We start from the raw sequence: 21,768 nt of genomic DNA, 5'->3' as shown, positions 1-21,768 counted from the left end.
CACTCTAGCCTGGGCAACAGAACGAGACTCTGTCTCAAAAAAAGAAAAAAAAAAATGTCCTCGATCTTTCCTAGGCTCGATATTCTCTTAAATCTCCAGCTATGGAAGTGTCACTACAAACATCAAAGATCAGCTCAATGTTCATTACCTCAATAGAGACTACTTGTTTCTGTGTCTGCAGTCTCATCTCGCTTCGCTTATGTGCATATAACAGCAATTATTTTATTCTACTATGTATTATTGTTGCCCTTCATTCCTACCTGCACTCAACTTCCTTTCTGAAAGAAGGACTTCAAGACTTTCTGAAAATAGAGAATTGATGTATTCAGTGTTGACCACATGCTAGCCACCTGTTTCTTTGTTCCTCAAGAAATACTGAAAAGGTGAAAGCATAAATGAACAAACCCATTGTTCTCTGCAGAATTTTTATTCTCCTAACCATAAAAGCTCTTAGTCACCTTCCAAACGATGTAAATTACTCTCTTCTAATGTACAATTAAGAAATAGTTAAGTCAAGGGTAATACTCCCTTGGTATTCACTTACTTTGTAAGGTAACTAGCTTTACACACATTTGAATTACAGAAGTCAAATAATTATAGCCATTTCGAAGTGTATGCATGAAATTAAATCAGTTTGGTTCAATACAAATATTCAATTCAAATACAAAAAAAATATACAGCAAAATATTCAATCCATGGGAGGTTCTTCCTAAACAGTTTCTGTATGTATGGGAATATAATGTGACTCTAATGTGTGAGATTGCCGGCTCTCAAGGCAAAGGCAAAATTAACTCTAATGGATAATGCCAAAATGCTTTCCAAAGGGCAGTAAAACGAATACTACTGCTGGCAATGTAGGACAATTCCTATGTTTTCATATCTCACCAAGTCTTGGTAATATGCAACTTTTTAACTTTTGGTATTATAGTGGATGTGAAATAGCATTCTCTAGTATTTTAGATATTTCTCTATTATTTTAAGGTATGTTTTCTTCATAATTAACGAGGATTAGCATCTTTACATAATTCGTAGTGATACTTCATTTTTCCTTGTCTTTGAAATGCCTTCTTAAACTTATAGGCTAGTTTTTGGGGGGTTGACTTTATTTATTTATGATAATGAGTTTCTGTCAGTTATTTGTGTTGACAATAACTTTAGGCAAATTTTTAGGATTATAACTTCTTAATCATACAGGGTCCTCTGGTGTTTTCTTTTGCATTGTGAAACATAACTCTGAAATTACATTTTGACATTAATATTAGTATAATTATAACTTGCACGATAATGGCTGAACTATGTATATTATACACACACAGAATCCTTACTTTATAGTAAGAAATTATATTTACAAACACATTTTGACCTGTTAGGGCATATTTGAGATAAAAGTAGAAATATTTTATTCATTAATAATCTGATTCTATTAAAATTTCACTACTGTAGAATGTTTCCAAAGGTATTATTCTTTATACCAGAGTTGAGTATGACCATATGTATTAAACAGACAGTACATTAATTTAGGGGAAAGATATTCAAATGGGCCTACCATTTTACTGCATGAGATAGAAAAGTAACTTTAAAGACATTTCCTATTTAACAACATTTCATATTTAACATAAATATAAAATGCACATATAGTTGGGATATAAAGCAAATAAGGAGGAAGAACAAGAATCAAACTGTCTGACTTACTCTATCTAACTCATTCAGACACAGTCAGCCTTTATCAGAATTCAGGTATTTGGGTAAACAGGACAAAGGAAACACAGTTGTATAATCTGGGCTGTTGGCACACAGTTAATAAAAATATATGGCATAAATTAGACTTCACAAAACTTTGAGAAAACACCTCACTTCACCCCCTTACCCCAGAGTCTGGGCGTTTCAAAGATATATTTGTTTCGTTAACTCTTTGAACATTTATGCCATTATCTGACCGAATTCCTATAACAGAGAACACTAAGAGAATCATAAAGCAATGATAATTCTACTTTTGTTAAACTTAAGAACACAGTTATTTGTTAAAGAATTAACTAGGTTTGAAACCTTTGGAATTATAAAACCTCAAAGAGAGTCCTAACATTTTCTCCTGAACACAAGCAATACAACGCTAGTATGTAAATATTTTTAAGTTTCCTAGAGATTGTATACTCAGCACTGTCGCTATATGTAAGTGTATTCAGTCCACATGCCTAAATTTATATAAATAAAATTTCATCACCATTGTCAACTTATCCTAAAATAAATTAGTCACACTGGCATTGTGTAATATGAGATAGGAGGTCCATTAAAGGTATATAATGCCTTGCGGAGAAAATTTAGGCAATAGATCAAAATAAGAAAGCATTAATACCATAAAAATCCTAGAGGAAAACCTAGGTAGTACCATTCAGGACATAGGCATGGGCAAAGACTTCATGTCTAAAACACCAAAAGCAACGGCAGCAAAAGCTAAAATTGACAAATGGGATCTCATTAAACTAAAGAGCTTCTGCACAGCAAAAGAAACTACCATCAGAGTGAACAGGCAACCTACAGAATGGGAGAAAATTTTTGCAATCTACTCATCTGACAAAGGGCTAATATCCAGAACCTACAAAGAACTCAAACAAATTTACAAGAAAAAAACAAACAACCCCATCAAAAAGTGGGCAAAGGATATGAACAGACATTTCTCAAAAGAAGACATTCATACAGCCAACAGACACATGAAAAAATGCTCATCATCACTGGCCATCAGAGAAATGCAAATCAAAACCACAATGAGATACCATCTCACACCAGTTAGAATGGCAATCATTAAAAAGTCAGGAAACAACAGGTGCTGGAGAGGATGTGGAGAAATAGGAACGCTTTTACACTGTTGGTGGGAATGTAAACTAGTTCAACCATTATGGAAAACAGTATGGCGATTCCTCAAGGATCTAGAATTAGATGTACCATATGACCCAGCCATCCCATTACTGGGGATATACCCAAAGGATTATAAATTATGCTGCTATAAAGACACATGCACAAGTATGTTTATTGCAGCACTATTCACAATAGCAAAGACTTGGAATCAACCCAAATGTCCATCAGTGACAGATTGGATTAAGAAAATGTGGCACATATACACCATGGAATACTATGCAGCCATAAAAAAGGATGAGTTTGTGTCCTTTGTAGGGACATGGATGCAGCTGGAAACCATCATTCTTAGCAAACTATCACAAGAACTGAAAACCAAACACCGCATGTTCTCACTCATAGGTGGGAACTGAACAATGAGATCACTTGGACTCAGGAAGGGGAACATCACACACCGGGGCCTATCATGGGGAGGGGGGAGGGGGGAGGGTTTGCATTGGGAGTTATACCTGATGTAAATGACGAGTTGATGGGTGCAGCACACCAACATGGCACAAGTATACATATGTAACAAACCTGCACGTTATGCACATGTACCCTACAACTTAAAGTATAATAATAATAAATAAATTAAAAAAAAAAAAAAAAAAAAAGAAAGCATTACTTCTTATCTTGTTGTATAGACAATAAAGATGCTCAATAGTTTATGGCTGCTGAAAACCTGTCAATTTAGTGACATTCAGATCACATAGCATCTTGTTAGATAATAAAGCTCTGCTTTTGTGCAAAAAGTGGTGACATGTTAGAAACAGATCTATTTTATGACGTTGAAGGGTATTATTTTAAAACTATAGTCTTCAGATACAGAAATCACAAGACAAGTATTTTCAGTGTGTTCTGGGTCAAAAGATGAAAAGATTTACAGAACAAGTTACCTCACAGGGTGTGACAATGACATTGACCAAATTGAGACGCATGAATATTGGAATTTATTATAAATAATTAAAGCTTATAAAATAGTAAATGCTTATCAAGCATGGTTAACCTCGAGATGACTCTTCATCTTAAGACATTTTATTTCATAATAACCTTATTGCTACATAAATGTCTATATCAAATATTAAACAAGTAATTTGGGGCTTTTCAAAAAGAAATACAAATTATTAATTTCTGATTTAAATTATAATTAGTATATATCCTCTATTGAATTATATTTAATAAAATATATGAAAACTAATATTTTTAAACATTAATTTATTTTTTCCATAAATATTTGTTTTTATTTGGTTCTATTTGACTCTAGCTCTTAGCTCATGTCTATCAGGATAAAATCCTATCAGGCTGTGAAATCTGCACTTTATCTTTATGGATTTTTGGTGTCTGTTATTATTCTACCTATCTCACAGTTATTGAGTGTAAAAACAAAACAAAACAATTATTAATCTGATGACTGCTGCACCTAATATTGATTGAGTCTAGAAATAATTACTAATTGATGACTTTTGCATTTGACTTCATGTATAGTTCTTTATACACTATATTATTCAACTGTTTATATTATCTTCTTAGCCTCTGTAGAGATTAATAAGATCCTACGTAAGTGGTCTCATTAAATCCATGCAACCTGCCTTTCGAAGTATTTCTCCATTCTATAGAAATAGAAAGTAAATGAAGACTAAAGAGATTAATTAATTTGTTTATGTTATCAGAATCTATTCTATTTCTAAAGTTTATGATAGTCATATTCATGCTATCTTTATAGGTAAAAAGACCACATTTTAATCTATTTTAAGACCCTTTTTTCTACTTCTGAAATAGGAAGATACCTCATAACCATTCATATGTTTTTCAAATTTTCTTTTCAAGATAGTAGGAAACAAATGGCTGGATTTTACAATATTGCTAAATCTTAGTATTAGCAATTATGCTTATTTCATTTTAATAATAATTATTAACATACATAAATATTGTTTAAATAATTTTTTTTTTTTTTTTTTTGAGACTGAGTCTGGCTCTGTCGCCCAGGCTGGAGTGCGGTGGCGGGATCTCAGCTCACTGCAAGCTCCGCCTCCCGGGTTCACGCCATTCTCCTGCCTCAGCCTCCCGAGTAGCTGGGACCACAGGCGCCCGCCACTTCGCCCGGCTAGTTTTTTGTATTTTTTTAGTAGAGACGGGGTTTCACCCTGTTAGCCAGGATGGTCTCGATCTCCTGAATAATCTTGTAGACTTTAGCCATTTGAAACGTGTTTTTAAAAAAATCTTCAAATTGTTGTATTTTATAATAAATTATGAACCATCAAAATATTAATTTTTTAGACATACAGCCAACTAATGTTAATTTATTGGAGCTAATTCTAAAGTAAGAATTATTACAATAAGGTAATATTTCCAATTGCTTGTGACAATAATTTAAAAATGGTGTATCTAGCCTTATAGTATATTTATTATATTTAGACTATAAAATTCTATTATAGTATATTTAGATATACTCTGATACTCTCAAACAGTTGGATTAGTCATATTCCTTACTAAAATCATAGCAAGGTATGAGTCAGTCGGTTCTTAGCACTTAATGCAGCCAGTAGCTTAAAAGCTTTCTATAGAAGCTTATGTTCACACCACTTTTTATTTACCTTCATATTGAGGATGAATCATTATTACCTGGGAACTGACTTCCCTTGGGAATGAAAATGTGTCAAGTGCTTATGCTATGTACAAGACGTTTTCGAATAAATAATGTGTTACCATTATCTAAATCCCTTTACATAATTTATATCTTCTCTTACTCCCTGTTGTGAGCAACCACACAATCCCCTATGGTCCACTTCTACTGTTCTTTGCATTTAAATTCTCTCTGTATATCACTCTATTAAATCTTAGTTATGAAAACCTATCCCTAATGTAGCTGTAGAGTATATTATTTTGAAGCACATATTTTTTTGTAGTTCAATTTCTCACATGAGAAAACTTCCATTGATATTTGTTGACAAAGTTAGACACTGTAAATCAAAGTTTCCCACTTCAAAGATTAGGGTAGAAGCAAAACACAAACTCCTTAGCCATATGATGCTTTGCATGAATTGTTCTCTCAATAGTATCATATTTCTGGCAAATGTAGTGTAGGAAAAAATGTGATTCATATTATTCTGAGCTCTCCATTATGAAAAAAATAGCTGGATGATTACTCCGAAGCTGTATCCAAACAAAGTAAGTCTTTGTTGTGTCATTTGCCCCCAAAGTTACAAATCTTTCCCCATTTTTGTTGCTGTCTACATGGGATTCAATACCTCTCTCCTCTGCATCTTTCAAAAACAGAGGAAAAGTGCATTACAGAATAATTCTCTAATATATAATAGAAGTATAAATTGACTCAATGTAAAGGGGACTAAAGTGTAGCTTCTGCTTTGATTGTGACAAAAGTGAACTCTAGAAAAAGATTTTGAAATTTATTTAAAGTATCTTAATATCTACACTAATAATAAAATGTATATTCAATCAGTGGAGTCCATTTTTTAAATGTTAAGAGATAATATTTCATATTTGAATGCATAAAAATAGATGCCCCTACATACTCATGTCTACCTATAGCTATGTTATCAATATTTATATGCATTATTATAAAACTCTGATTTCTAGCAATCATTGGGTTTTCTAGGCCTTTGAGGAATAGATTTTTGTCAATGTTTTTAGCAGCAAGAAATTATTTTTAGAAAACAAATGTGAGTCAGAGGAAGAGCTACTTTATGTCTCACACTATGACAAGTGCCTTATATATAATATCTAAACAGAAATCTCTTGATGTATTAGTATTTATTTCATACTAGAGATAAGAAAACTAAAGCTCAGAGAGTCATGCAGTACCCCCACATCAGAGAGGTGTTGCGTGATTCCAACCCAATTTTGCAAAAAAAAAATTTATACTCTTCTGTTACAACAATTTGCTTTTTCATTTAAAAATTGTATCCTATCACTACTGAAAACAATCTCCAAAATTATTTTTGGTAGATTTATACAAGTCAATAATTTCCTAATATGTGCAAATAAGAAGAGTATATTTATTACTAATGGGTCTTTGATTGGTTCTTTTGGCATTTTTGAAAATATGTTTCCAGACACACAATAATAGTGGGGGGACTTCAACACCCCACTGACAACATTAGACAGATCACTGCAGCAGAAAACTGAAAAAGAAATTATGGACTTAAAATTGACAACTGACCAATGGGTCCTAATAAACAGCTACAGAATACTCCACCAAATCACCACAGAATATACATTCTTCTCATTTGCACATGGATTGACCACATGCTTTGCTGTAACACAAGTCTTAATAAATTCAAAAAAAATAAAAATAATATCAAGCACCCTCTCAAACCACATTGCAAAGAAGATAGAAATCAATACCAAGGAGATCTCTCAAAACAACACAAATACAGAGAAATTAAAAAACTTGCTTCTGAATAACTCTTGAGTGAACAATAAAATTAAGGCAGAAATAAAAAAATCTTTGAAATTAATGAAAATAGAAACACAACTTAAAATCTTTGGGATGCTGCTTAAGCAGTGCTAAGAGAAAAGTATGTAGTGGTAAACAACTGCATCAAGAGGTTAGAAAGACCTCGAGTTAGCAATCCAACATCAGACCTAGAGGAACTAGAAAAAAAAAAAGAGCAATCCAATTCCAAAGCTAATAGAAGAAAATAACTAGAATGAGAGAACTGAACAAAATTGAGAACCAAAAGTCCTTACAAAAGATTAATGAAAGGAAGAGTTTGTTTTTTAAAAGAATAAAAAACCAATAGCCAATAGCTATTTTAAAAGAATAAAAAACCAATAGACCAATAGCTAGATTAATGAAGGAAAAGAAAAAGAGAAGATCCAAGTGAGTGCAATCAGAAAAGCCAAAGATAACATTACAAATGATCCCTCAGAAGTACAAAAGATCCTCAGAGACTGTTATGAACACCTCTATGCACATTAATTACAAAATCGAGACAAAATGTATGAATTCCTGGAAACACATAACCCTTCAAGATTGAACAAGAAGGAAAGTGAAAACCTGACCAGACCAATAAGTTTGGAAACTGAGTAAGTAAATAATACAAAATGTACCGACCAAAAAGAGCCCTGGACCAGAAGAATGAATAGCCGAAGTCTACCAGACACAAAAAAGCACTGATACCAATCCTACTGAAACTATTTAGTAGGAGGAGGGCCTTCTCTCTAAATGATTCTATGAAGGCACCATCATCCTGATACCAAAATCTCACAGAGACATAACAACAACAACCAAAAAGAAACTTCAGGATAATATCTCTGATGTACACAGATGCAAAAATCCTCAATAAAGTACTAGCAAACTGAATCCAGTAGAACCTCAAAAAGTTAATTCATCATGATCAAGTAAGCTTTATTCTTGAATTCAAGGGTGGTTCAACACATGCAAATCAACAAATGCAATTCACCACATAAATAGAATTAAAAACAAAGATCATATGATCTCTCAATAGATGCAGGAAAAGCCTTTGATAAAATCCAATATTCATTCAGGGTAAAACCTCAACAGAATAGGCATCAAAGGAACATATCTTAAAAAATAAGAACCACCTTATGACAGACCCATAGCCAGTATCATACTGAATGGACAAAAGCTGGAAGCATTTCTCTTGAGAACTGGAATAAGAAAAGAATGCCCACTCTCACTACTTCTGTTCAACATAGTACTGGAAGTCCTACCCAGAGCAATCAGGAAAGAGAAAGAAATAAAAGACATCCAAATAGGAAAAGAAGAAGTCAAAGTATCTCTCTTTGCTGGGAATATGATCCTATACATTAAAAAAAAACCCTAATGATGTTGCAAAAAGCTTCATGGAACTGACAAATTCAGTAAAGTTTCAGGATACAAAATCAATGTACAAAAACTAGCAACATTTCTATATACCAATACCATTGTAGTTGATACCAAATTGAAAACACAATTCCATTTATAATAGCTAAAAATGTATGTAATACCTAGGAATTTATTTAACCAATGATGTGAAAGATCTCTAAAAGGATAACTACAAAGCATTGCTGAAAGAAATCAGAGATGACACAAATGAACGGAAAAGTATTGCATGCTCATGTACTGGAAGAATCAATATTGCTAAAATGGCCATGCTATCCAAAGCAATTTACAGATTAAAAGATGTCTCTACAAAGATACCAATGTCATATCTCACAGTATTAGAAAAATCTATCCTCAAATTCATTTGGAACCAAAAGAGAGCATGAGTAGCCAAAGAATCCTAAGGAAAAAGGACAAATCCATAGGCATCATAATATACTGCAGGGAGACAGTAACCATAACAGCATGGTACTGGTATAAAAACAGACACAAAGAGCAATGGAATGAAACAGACACCCCAGAAATAAACCCATACACTTACAACCATCTTATCTTTGACAAAATAGACCAAAAAAAAGCAACAGGGAAGGGACTCCCTATTCAATAAATGGTCCTGGGATAACTGGCTAGCCACATGCAGAAGAATGAAACTGTACCGCTACCTCTTACCGTACACACAAATTAACTCAAGATGGGTTAAAGATTTCAGTGTAAGACCTTAAATTATAAGAATTCTAAAAGTAAACGTGGAAAATACCCTTCTCCACATTGGTTTTGGCAGAGAATCTATGGCTAAGTCGCCGAAAGCAATCGCAACAAAATAATAATTGACAAGAGTACCTAAAGAGCTTCTGTACAGAAAAGAAAAAAATTACTAACAAAGTGAACAGACAGCCTACCGAATGGGAGAACATACATGTGAACTATGCAAGCAATAAAAGTCTGATATCCAGAATCTACAAGGATCCCAAATCAATAAGCAAAAATCGAATAATCCAGTTTAAAAATGGGCAAAGCATAAGAACAGACACTTACTAAAAGAAGTCATACAAATGGTCAGCAAACATATGAAAAATGCTCCACATCACCACTCTGATTTGCATCAGAGAAATGCAAATCAAAACTGCTATGAGATATCATCGCACACTAGTCCGAATGACTATTATTAAAAATTCAAAAAACAGTAGATGCTGGCAAGGCTATGGAGAAAAGAAAATGCTTATATCCTGTTGGTGAGAGGGCAAACTTGTTCAGCTACTGTGGAAAGCAGTTTGGAGATTTCTCATAGAACTTAAAACAGATGTACTATTTGACCCCGCAATCCCATTACTGGGTTTATATCCAAAATAAAATAAATCATTCTACCGAAAAGACACATGCACTTGCATGTTTGTTGCAGCACTATTCACAATAGCAAAGACATGGAATCAGTCTAGGTGCCTATAAACGGTGGGTTGGTTGAAGAAACTGTGGTACACATACATCATGGAATACTATGTGGCCTTAAAGAAGGATGAAATCATAGTCTTTGCAACAAAATGAATGAAGCTGGAGGCCATTATCCTAAGTGAATTAATGCAAGAACAGAAACCAAATACCACATGTTCTCACTTATAGGTAGGAGCTAAATATGGAATACACACAGACATAAAGATGGGAAAAAGAGACACTGGGGACTACTAAAGGAGTGAGGTATGAAAGAAGGCATGGGCTGAAAGACATTCTATTGGGTACTATGCTCACTACCTGGATGATATGATCACTTGTACCAAAAACCTCAGGATCAAGCAATATACCCATGTAACACGCCTGCACATGCACTCTTTATAATAAAATTTGAAATTATTAAAAAAATAAAATTAAAAAAGAAGGAAAATATCTAGCATTCCAAAATACAAATGTGCCATGTATATCTAGTATTGGTCTCTTTCCACGAAATTACTAGAAAAGAACGCAGATCCACAATCCTTAAGATGGGGGTTACAAAAGGTGGTAATTTTCACTACTATGAAATCCACCAGATTTTGGTTTTCTTTTGTTATACAGAGTTCTGGCATCTAACTATTAGGAGGCAGCCTAAGGGAAACTGTCTTCTGTCAAGTTATTACATTATTACATTTTTACATAATAATATTATTATTACATTATTACATTTTCTGTTTATACTTTCCCGCAGTTGCTAATATTCTACTCGGTTTACTTATTTAGTATTGTCCTGATTTTAATTACGTGCATTATTATTTTTTAAACGGGCACTTTTACTTCAACAAGATTTAAACCTTGCTGAAAACTTAATCGTGTTAAATCTTCTCCTAAAATTTTCCTAGAATTCACACACTAAAAAGTTATATGATAGTTGATAAAGGGAGCTTTGACTAGGTGTTTTACTGTTGTAACTAGGGAAATAAATTTAAAAGTACATAACAAACATTAAAATAAAGTAAGAATATAGAGTTGATATTAAAATCTGTTTCATAAACATCATCATAAGGACAAAGAAAGCAAACGTTTTTAATTCCTTGCCGCCTAAAATTAATTTTTCACAGAAAGTGAATTCCAACTTAGTATTGGCTATACCACATAAAAGGAATAGAGTAAGGGAATTATGGTGGACCTTATGCAGGCCATTAAATCCAGCTTTTTTTTTCTTTTTTCTACCTAAAGACTTTCTTTTTTAAATATTTCTTTATAATGATGGTTGTCCTAACCAGAAAAAATGAAGATAATGATACGTTAGTAGTTGGGACCTGGGTAAGGTCCTCCTTTCTTAACGGATCCACTCATGCCAATATGCACTAAGTGACTTAAGAAAGAATAGGAAGACTACTGGCTAGGTCAATGCTTTAACCTTGTTCAAACACTGGATTCAGAAAAATGGGCCTGTCAAGTTAGAGGGTCCAATAACATCAGACTCTTGCAAAACGTATATTAATAACAAGTCGGATTGAAGAGCAGAGAGCAAGGGAAGTAGTCGTTTCAAGAACATCCAGACCCTATCCCAAAACAGTCACACTGTGGCATGTGTGGACCAAGGGAAGAAAATGCCTGTTTGTTTGCTTGCAAAGAGCGCACTTGATACATGCTGTAATAGTAGTTTGAGCTCCAAACAATTCAGCTATCATAAAAAGCAATCCATCCTCAGCATCCTCACCCTATCTGTATCCCTTTTGTCAAGTAATTAAAGAAAATAAAAGAGAACAAGTCATTTTGGGTATAACTCCAGGAGACAATCAGACAGCATGAACCATGATGGCAAAGGATTTTTAGCACTAAACCAAGAACAGCCACAGTGTGGTTTTTGTGTCGGGGCAGTGAGTGCCTTGGAGTGGCAGTTACCACTGAACCTTCTGTAGAGAAGGATGCTGTACAGGTCTTAATCCAGTGACTTCACTGTAACTGACAGGAAAAGAAATATAGTAATGTATTCTACCTAGACGATACATGTTGGATACATTTGGGGGCCTTGAATTCCTCACATTTAATTGAGGGGAGGGATTTTGCAAGAGATATAAATTCCTCCAAGAGCAAATGGGAAGACAGGACCTGAAACACCATATGTACTTGCAAAAAAATAAAATCTAGTGTTGTAATGAAAATTTCACAACTTTTTTTCATCTTTAAATCTGCTTTTAGTATTTCAAGATTTTTATCCTTCCTACATATAAAATCTATTTGTTATAATGCATTGTGCAATTCACAGTTTTCTGGTGCATTTACTTTTTAAAAAAAGCTGTAAAAATGTATGTTGAGTATGGTGTGTGTCTGCTAGCGGGGGGCGGTTCAATACATACGGGTCTTTCTAGCAGAGTCTTCCACAAAAAGAGAAGAGATGTCTTCATCCACTCCTGCTTCATTCTTTGCGATACAAGTGTATGCTCCAGTATCTTCATAGCGCACATTGCTTATGTGAACCTCACTGCCATTTGCTGAAAAAGAAGGGAAATGAAACTTGTAAACTACAATTTCAGTTTTGGAACAGTGCTTTCTGATTACACAGTCAAACAGTTCTCTTGGCTTGTCCTAATTAAACTGTTTCCCTTCCTACTTCCATACTTTGAAGGCATGCCAAATTATTCCAGAAGCATGCAAGTGTTCATAAACCGTGCTGTCATTCTATAAGACAGCCCAATACTCTATATCGAATGCATATTTTATGTTTCATATCATTTCCTATATTCTACATTGTATATGAGGTATTTCATATTGATAAGTATAATTTCAGTTATATATTTACTTATAATATTCAGAACCTACATTCCCCTAAGCTTTTTCAGAAATCTAATAATAGCAATATGATTAGCTTGCAGGTAAATACATATGAAAGATGTTTTCAAAGAGTAATTAACTGAGCTAAATCATACAGGTATACTATTGCCATTCATCAAGCTTATTATTATTATTACTATTATTTTGAGACAGAGTCTCACTCTGTTGCCCATGCTGGAGTGCAGTGGCACGATCTCGACTCCCTGAAACCTCCGCCTCCCAGGTTCAAGCAATTCTCCTGCCTCAGCTTCCCGAGTAGCTGGGACTACAGGCCCACACTGCCACCCCTGGCTAATTTTTTGTGTTTTCAGTAGAGATGGGATTTCACCATGTTTGCCAGGCTGGTCTCGAACTCCTGACCTCAGGTGATCTGCCTGCCTTGGCCTCCCAAAGGGCTGGGATTACAGGCGTGAGCCACCACACCCGGCAGTTGAGTGTTTGTTGTAGTCATTTGTTTAAGTTTCTCTTTCTTTTCTTTTTCTTTGTTTTCTTTCTGTGTGTATGTGTGTGTGCATGCCTGTGTGTGTGTGTGTGTGTATATAGTTGTGTCTGTGTGTTCCATGTTGTTCAGTTACAAGAACCACACATACAGTAGAATGGGACATGACTATCTGTGACAGGCAGAAGGCAACATAATCAGTGTGGTTTGGGAAAACAAGGGTAGAAAGCCAATGAGAAAAGAGCTTGATTGCCATTGCTAGGAGCCCAGTAGCTCCCAAGGGATGTGAGATATGGAGAGGCAGTGGATGTGGATGTTTGAGAGAGATAATCATTTGAATAACTTGAACTTCTTTCTTTATTTGCAAATGCTTACTACACACCCTCATTCCTCGCATCATTCATTGAGAATCACTACTCCAAAAAAGGGATTGGCAGGTTTTCATTTTGTTGCAACAGGCCAGGTGTAAATAATTTAGGCTTTGTGGGCCACACAGTTTCTGCGGTAACTACTAACCTCTGCCATAGCAGCATTAAAGCAGCTACACAATATGTTTTGAAAAATGAGTGCTACTGTATTCTAAAGACAAACCAACAACAACAAGGAGAAAAAAAAAAGCAAAAACAAAAACAAAAACAAAACCCACCTTTATTTCAGAAAACAGACAGCTATCTAGATATGGTCTGTGGGTCTTAGTTTATAGGAACCTGCTCTAAAGATAGATAGTAAACAATGTATTTACATTTGCTTCACCTTCTTGTTTTATATAAGATACGGCCTCCTCCAAAATCACACCTATTTTTTTTTTTTCCTCAGGATCCACACACTTAATAGCCTAAATTCTCTGGGTTTTGTTTTGAAATATCAAATAAATTTCTTCCTTCTTAAAATGCTGTCTCCCAAAATTTTTACATGTTCTCCTAACCTATATGTCCCGTTGTCTTTCCTTCTCTTCCTATGTGATCTAGCATTCCTAGATGTTGCCACTCTATTGCCAGAACTACCAATCCCTTTATCTGTTTACCATCCTGACACATCTGCCTTCCTAACTTCTAGAACTAGAGTAAGCTAACCCATCTCTGCATCTGGTGTCCCTGCACCTAGTTCTTTGAGTAAGTTATGAGACTATTGCATAAGCAAGTTTATAATTTTCAGATTCACAGTTTTCAATTTCTAGGACATTCAAAACTACTTGCTATTCATTTCACTTGACCTTTCCAGTTAGATGCCTTTCATATCCACCTCTACTTTTACTTCAAATCTTTATATACTTTGTTTGATGTTTCCCATCATAATAGTAACTTCACTCTCAGCAAGTGATTTTGATCTTTCAATCGTGAGGTAAATAGAAGTGATCAGAAAGCAGCCTCAAAACTTTCTGTTCCTAGTTTCACCTTGATTTACTTCTCACAGGAAATTTTCTGTTTCTTTCCAAGGCAAATCTCCCCTTATTTCTTATTGATTTCTATGACTCTTCCTGCAGCCTTCATCCTTCTCATTTCTCCCTACTGAACCTTCTCAGATTGATGAATTATCCAAGAAGAAATATCTCTGTCAGTTCTAAGCCTCCCCACCAGGAGCTGCCAAAAAAAGATTTTTGTATTTCTTGTCTCCTTTTCATTTCTAAACACATTGAAAACTGATTGTTACTGATACTGTTTTGCTAAATGTCACAAGAACATGCTCATCACTTGAAGTAAACACTTATCAATGTCTTTTATTGAACTTTCTATGCATTTGCCATTGTCAAACTCTTTATTTTTAACTTTCTCTTCTTCCATACTATCACCTACTTTCCTGTCTTTTGATGAATTTTAGTCTCTTTCTATTGTTTTCTTCACTTGTCTGTTAATAAAATATATGTGCTTTCTTAGGATTTTACTCTCTCTAATTCACATATTATCCCAGCCATTGCCATAGATATTAAATTAGTGTCTGGACTTGGACTTCACATACAAACACTAAAGAAGCATCTGATGAATAAGTAGATAATTAAATAGTTATTAAGCCACATGGCGTTTATACCCCATGTGCTTAGAATTATCTCTTCTCTCCTTTCATTTTTTGTCATATTCTCGTAAAACTTTAGCTATTTTTCCCTGTTGTAAAAACTGACAGTAATTTCTTTGCAGTCTGGAGTGTAACAACTTCAAAAATGCGTTGTCATGTATATTCCTGAGAGAAAAATTTGACATACTTTTATAATATGGTTTATTGCTATTAAATGGACAAGAGACAAAGTCAGAGGCTATTTAGATTTTTATTCATTTCATTTCTGTTAATCAGATAAGTCTTCTCCTCTTACATTATAGACCTCTCGAGGTAATCACTAGATATGTGTGCAAATGTGTCTGACCTATGTATGCACATTAGTGATTTCTAGGATTAAAGTTTTTAAAGTTTAAGGACAGTTTCACAGACATGTCTCTATTGACTTGCAAGAATAAGTAAAAGTTTTAAAAAGTTTTATTTAAAAATGTATAATTATATATATCCATTATTAAAGTGGAATAATAATAGAAATCTATGTAATAAAGTGACAAAGTATGTTCATGTTTAATAGTATAAATTAAAGAAAATTAAAGTTATAAAATAAGAACTATAATGCCCACGAAGAAGATAATACAGTAAAATGAGTGTTGTGTGTTACCCCAACAATGAAAAAAAATTTGTGCTTTTTTTTAACGCTAATATAATTAATATATTATATGCAACTGCTTTTGGACTATTTAAATGATTTGATCTTACAAATCTTGCCTGCTTTTATTTATTTTCCACATATTTGGGATTATTATTATCTAATATACAGTAATTTATTCATGTCTACACATTAGAATATTAGAATATGTACAATATTTTGTATATTAGAATGTAATACAAAACTTTGAAAATGTAAATAGAAAACATTTAGTAACTTTTTGATATTTTTCTCCCTTCATTTAGAAAATATGCTAAAAATTTCATTAAAAATTCTGTATTGAAATCCTCTATAATACACATTCAAGGTTTTACTTAAACATTTAAAAATTAACTTCAGAAATGAATTTCAGTGAAAGGATCCAATTATTCTGTTCAGCATAACTGCTATAATTCACAGGACAAGTATTTTAAAGATACATAATTTAATATTCTACTTATCACCAAAATAATGACACAATTAATCATTATGACAAGACTATTATTAAAAACATTAAAATGTTAAAAGAGTCTTTCCCATATAATTTCTTAGACATAAGCATTTTTTTCATGTTTGTGACATTCTGTTGCCAGTAACACTCACTTTTCTTTTATTTTCCAGATAACGTTATAAATTTTAGTATAAATTTTCAACATGGTCATTTAAGAGAAAAAAAATGCAAGTAAAAGGCACCTTGAAGCGTGAGTTGTTTGGACAGCTTTGGTGTAATATCAATTCCATTCTTCAACCAGCCAAGCTGAGGCTTTGGTATGCCCTCTGCATGGCACCTAAGACTGGCAGTTACCCCAGGCTCTCTAGCCTGACTCTCTGGATACACCCGGATGACTGGAGGAACTGAAGGAAAAAATGAAAGAGAAAGTGATTCATATTTTCTATTTAATTTTCCAAAAGAAACAAAAATTGCAAAAAGATAAATAATATATTATATATTTTAATGATGCTATACATTTCTACAGACTGTAGTTTCCAAATAGTATTATTCACTGAAATGTACCAGTGTTAACTGGATAACAACTATTCTGGGATTTTGCTAGGGAAAATATAAGGTGTGCCTGGAATACCTTGTTTCAGAAATTAAAGAAGTCCTCAAAGAATGATGAGGCATACCAAAAGGATACAAAAACCAGTTAAAAGAGACTCCAATTTGCTAAATATGGGACAATTTGAGCACTGAAATAATTAGTAATTACAAGGGAGTATGAGGAATTAAATAAAACTATGAATTCAGTTATATAAATAAATGAATGAGTATAAAATGGAAGGAAAATAAACTCTTTTTATTATAGCCTGTTAGGAAATTAATAATTCCATTTACAATAGTATTAAAAAATAAAGTATTTAGGAATAAAGTTCACCAAAGAGATGCAAAACTTTCATACTAAATACTATGAAACTTTGTTGAAAGAATTTAAAGAAGACTGAAATAAATCCAAAGACACCTTGTATTCCTGGATTGAAAGAACTGATTGGTAACATGGTACAAACTGGCAAAGGCTTTTGGTAAAGTGATCATACTCCTAAGTTGACAAAGACAAATAAAGGAAAAACGAAGGTACAGGGTAATTCTTATCAAAGTTCTAACTGCATTTTTTTTTTCAAGAAATTAAATAAGTTATCCTCAGATAAATGTGAAATTACAGGAGACCTCCAAGTGGTGAAAAAAAATCTTGAAAAAGTACAAAGCTGTGGGGCTCATACCTGCTGATTTCAAAACATGCAATGAAGCTACAGTAATCAAAGCAGTGCAATCCTAACACAAAGATGGAATAGACTTGAGAGTGTAGAAATAAACATACATTGATGGTCAATTTCTTTTTCAATCATGCTGGGACAATTGGAAAACCACATGCAAGAAAATAGACCTGAACTCCTACCTCATACCATAAAAAAAAATTGAATTCAAAATAAGTCACATACTTAAATATAGGAGCTAAAACAGTAAACTTTCAGAAGAAAACATTGAATAAATGTTTCTGATCTAGGAGTGGACAATGGTTTCTTCTAGACATGACCTGAAAGCACAAGCAACAAGAAAAATAAAATAAACATATTAGATTTTGTAGTGCATCAAAGGACACTATTTTAAAAAAGTATAAATACAACTCACAAAATAGGAAAAGATATTTGAAAAGTCTGACGGTATCCAGAATATATAAAGAAATGTTACAAATCAGAACTAAAAAGCCAACAACTCAATTAAAATTTGGGACAAAAAAATTGAATAGTCGTTTCTTCACTGAAGACATATAAATGGCTAATAAACACACGAAAAGATTCAAAAATTTAAAAAAAAATGAAAAAGAGGGAAATGCAAATCCAAACCACTACATGTTACCACTTCACACCCTCTGGAATGGCTATTTAAACCAATAAACAAAAATCAGAAAATAACATGTTGTTGGTTGAGTATATGGAGAAACTAGAACTCTTTCACATTGCTGGAGGGAATATAAAATGATGCAGCCACGCCATAAAAATGCATTCTACTGCATTTTTAAATACTAATGCATTCTACAGCATGAATATTGGAGGTATTATGCTAAGTGAGTGGAATTTGACACAAATGTTTACATATTATATTAATTCATTTATAAAACTTTCAGAATGGGCAAATCCATGGAGACAGAAAGCAGATTGGTTGTTGCTAGGGACTGAAGAAAGGGAGGAATGGGAAATCACTGCTTAATGGATATGAGGTTTATTTGGGGGTGACAAAAATGTTCTAGGCTTAGAAAGTGGTGATGGTTACACAACACTGTAAATATATTATAAGTTACTATATGGTTCATTTAGGCACAGTTAAATGGCATGTGGATTTTATCTGAATAAAAAAGGAAAGGCAAAGAAGGCCAATGAAACACTCTAGACTAAAAGAAATGAGTTATAAGAAATAAATAAAATATGCAAATCAATATTGGGTCCTGGACTCAGAAAAATAAGCTATAAAGTGTATTACTAAGAGAATTGACAAAATTTAAATATGGTCCCTGTATTGGCCAGGTGCAGTGGCTCACGCCTGTAATCCCAGTACTTTGGGAGGCCGAGGCAGGTGGATCACCTGAGATCAGGAGTTCAAGACCAGCCTGGGCAACATGGTGAAACCCCGTCTCTACTAAAAATACAAAAAATTTAGCTGGTTATGGTGGCATATGCCTCTAATCCCAGCTACTTGGGAGGCTGAGGCAGGAGAATCGCTTGAGCCCGGGAGGTGGAGGTTGCAGTGAGCCAAGATTGTGCCATTGCACTCCCGCCTCAAAACAAAACAAAAAATATATATATATACACAAACACATATATGTTTTATATATATATATATAGTCCCTGTATTATATACTGAGACACTACTAATGTTACATTTGCTGATTTGATAATTGAATTTTGATTAGGTAAAATAATTTTCTTTATAGAAGTCACTCACTGAATTAACTAGTGATGAATACAATCTTAAACTTTTTTGCAATCTTTTATATATATATATAAAATCATTGATATTAAAATGAGATGTCTTAAATACAGCATTAGGCATAATTATAGAAACACTCAACAATTAAAAGTGAGGTGTGGATTAATTGATAACTTTCTAGTAATGTTGAAAAAAATGATAATTATTGATTCTGATTATCTTCCTGACTAGGACTTAAAATCCTGGAAAAGTTTACGGAAAGCGTTTTCAGAAACCATAAGTAACTTAGGGATAAAATGAGGAATGGCAGAATGAGTACAGAAGAAACTTTAAGGTTCATGGAAGTGAGCTACAGCTGTTTCTCCCTCAAGAGTAGTTTCCAAAGCAGGTGAAGATTCTGAAGTCAGAGTTGATTACTAATCAAGGGTATTTTATTTCTGTCTTTTTCTCCCATGTATATACACATATGCATGTGTGTGCACATGTAATTTAAAAAATAATAAGACATCTTGAGAGGTTTTGTATTTTTTTTCTTTTAGCCATTAATTAATTCAGTGTGTGTTTCTTTAAGATCTGGCCCTGTTGCTACATTGAATCAAATGTAGTGATTTATCTCTTCTACCTCACCAGACCCCAAAACTTCTGGGAAGCCAGGATTATGTATTTATTTATGGTTTACAAATACATGCCAATATCAGGGAATCAGCTGATTCTGGTATGCAGTCTCAAGTAAAGTAAATGGGCTTAGTATTGTGGTCCCACAATAATTGTGGCTGGAAATCCTGGCATAGTAACAGTTTCTCTGTACTAGGTCACTAGTTGCATTGTATTTAATTGGCCACAAAATGTCCAAAGATTCATTGCAAGATCTCTGGTACCTCCCAGTGCCTGACAGTCATAGATGGAATACCGCTCTTAAAGAACCTATTATCTTTATAATTAAAATAATTTTGAAAATGGTTTATGAAATCAAGTTTGCTGAATGCAACAAAATATCTCAAGGCTTGCCTCAAGAAAATACAAACTTAACCAGTAAAAATAAAAACAACAGTCAAGTTTTAAAAAGCCACCAAATTCTGGTAACTGGAGTTATTACTCATCTATGCTTCCTGTGTTTAAAGAGTTGATAGCTAAACATAAAAAGTTAGGAAGTTATACAACATAATATTGTAATTAAAATAAATCAACTAGAAATGCTATAATATTTTTAAATGACAAAAACAGAAATTATAAACTGAATGTTTGTATTTAACTCCAGATTAGATACAGCTGAAGAAGAAAGGCACGAATAGAAAGTTAAGTCAGAAAAAAATCATATCCACAATAAAGCACAGAGGTACAAAACACAGAAAATACAGATGAGAGAGTAAGTGAATACAGAATAGATTAAGAATACCTTACTGAAGTAAAAGAAGAGAGCAGTATTTGAAGAGGTAACCACTGTGATATTCTCAGTTCTGTGTAAGACATCAAACCAGTGATTCCAAAAGCCTAAAGATGTTGGACTTTCTTAAAAAAAGGCCATATATAGACATTACAGCAAAACTATAGAATACCAAAGAAAAAAAGACAAATCATAAAAAGCAACCCCAAGAAACAAAATGGCATACCAAGAAAGTCAGACTGATAGCTAAATTCTTACAGAAATGGTAAAAACTAAAGAGAACAAATTATAGACAGCTTTATGCCAACACATAACTTTAAATAAAATGAACAGATTTCTGGAAACGCAAGCATCTAGCAGAACCTACACAAAAAGTAGTACAAAATCTAAAAAGTCTTATAACATTTAAATACATTTAATTTATTTAAAAACTTTTAATCGAAGAAAACTTTAGAACTTTCCCAAAATAAAGTAAAAGTAACAGCAATCTTATACAAACTCTTTTAGAGAATAAAACGGGGCTAGAGGCATCTCTTTGGTAGTGTTAAAATATCTCTATCAGTTGTTGACACTCCTCTCTTCAAAAGGTAGAGGCTAATTGTTCTCACGTTACACATGGGACCTATGGGCTGGATTTAATGATGTACTGTTAATGAGCAGAGCTGTGGCAAAGTAATGGTGCATAATATCCAGGATTAGGTCATAAAAGGTATTGCAATATTTTCATTGCTCTCTTGCTCTTGTGGAATTCAACTGCTATGTCATAAGATACTGAATCAGTCTTATGGGGATGCTTGTATACCAAGGGGCACAGAGAGGCCCCATGACAACAGCCAACAAA

General features: G+C 33.5%; 1 protein-coding gene across 5 annotated transcripts in view; it reads right to left on the bottom strand.

The window, feature by feature from the left end:
- Positions 1-21,768, bottom strand: part of FSTL5 (follistatin like 5) — a 795,441-nt gene that overhangs the window by 133,082 nt on the left and 640,591 nt on the right. For all 5 annotated transcript variants that reach the window (XM_021938126.2, XM_021938127.2, XM_021938124.2 and 2 more), the window contains 2 exons: positions 16,813-16,974; positions 12,529-12,663 (listed from right to left, as the gene is read on the bottom strand). In XM_021938126.2, coding sequence (XP_021793818.2) covers positions 12,529-12,663; positions 16,813-16,974 — 297 coding nt within the window. The remainder of the gene's footprint in view (positions 1-12,528; positions 12,664-16,812; positions 16,975-21,768) is intronic.

Source organism: Papio anubis, chromosome 3 (assembly GCF_008728515.1).
Source record: "Papio anubis isolate 15944 chromosome 3, Panubis1.0, whole genome shotgun sequence".
NCBI lineage: Eukaryota > Metazoa > Chordata > Mammalia > Primates > Cercopithecidae > Papio > Papio anubis.
This window is presented reverse-complemented; position numbering and strand designations above follow the sequence as displayed.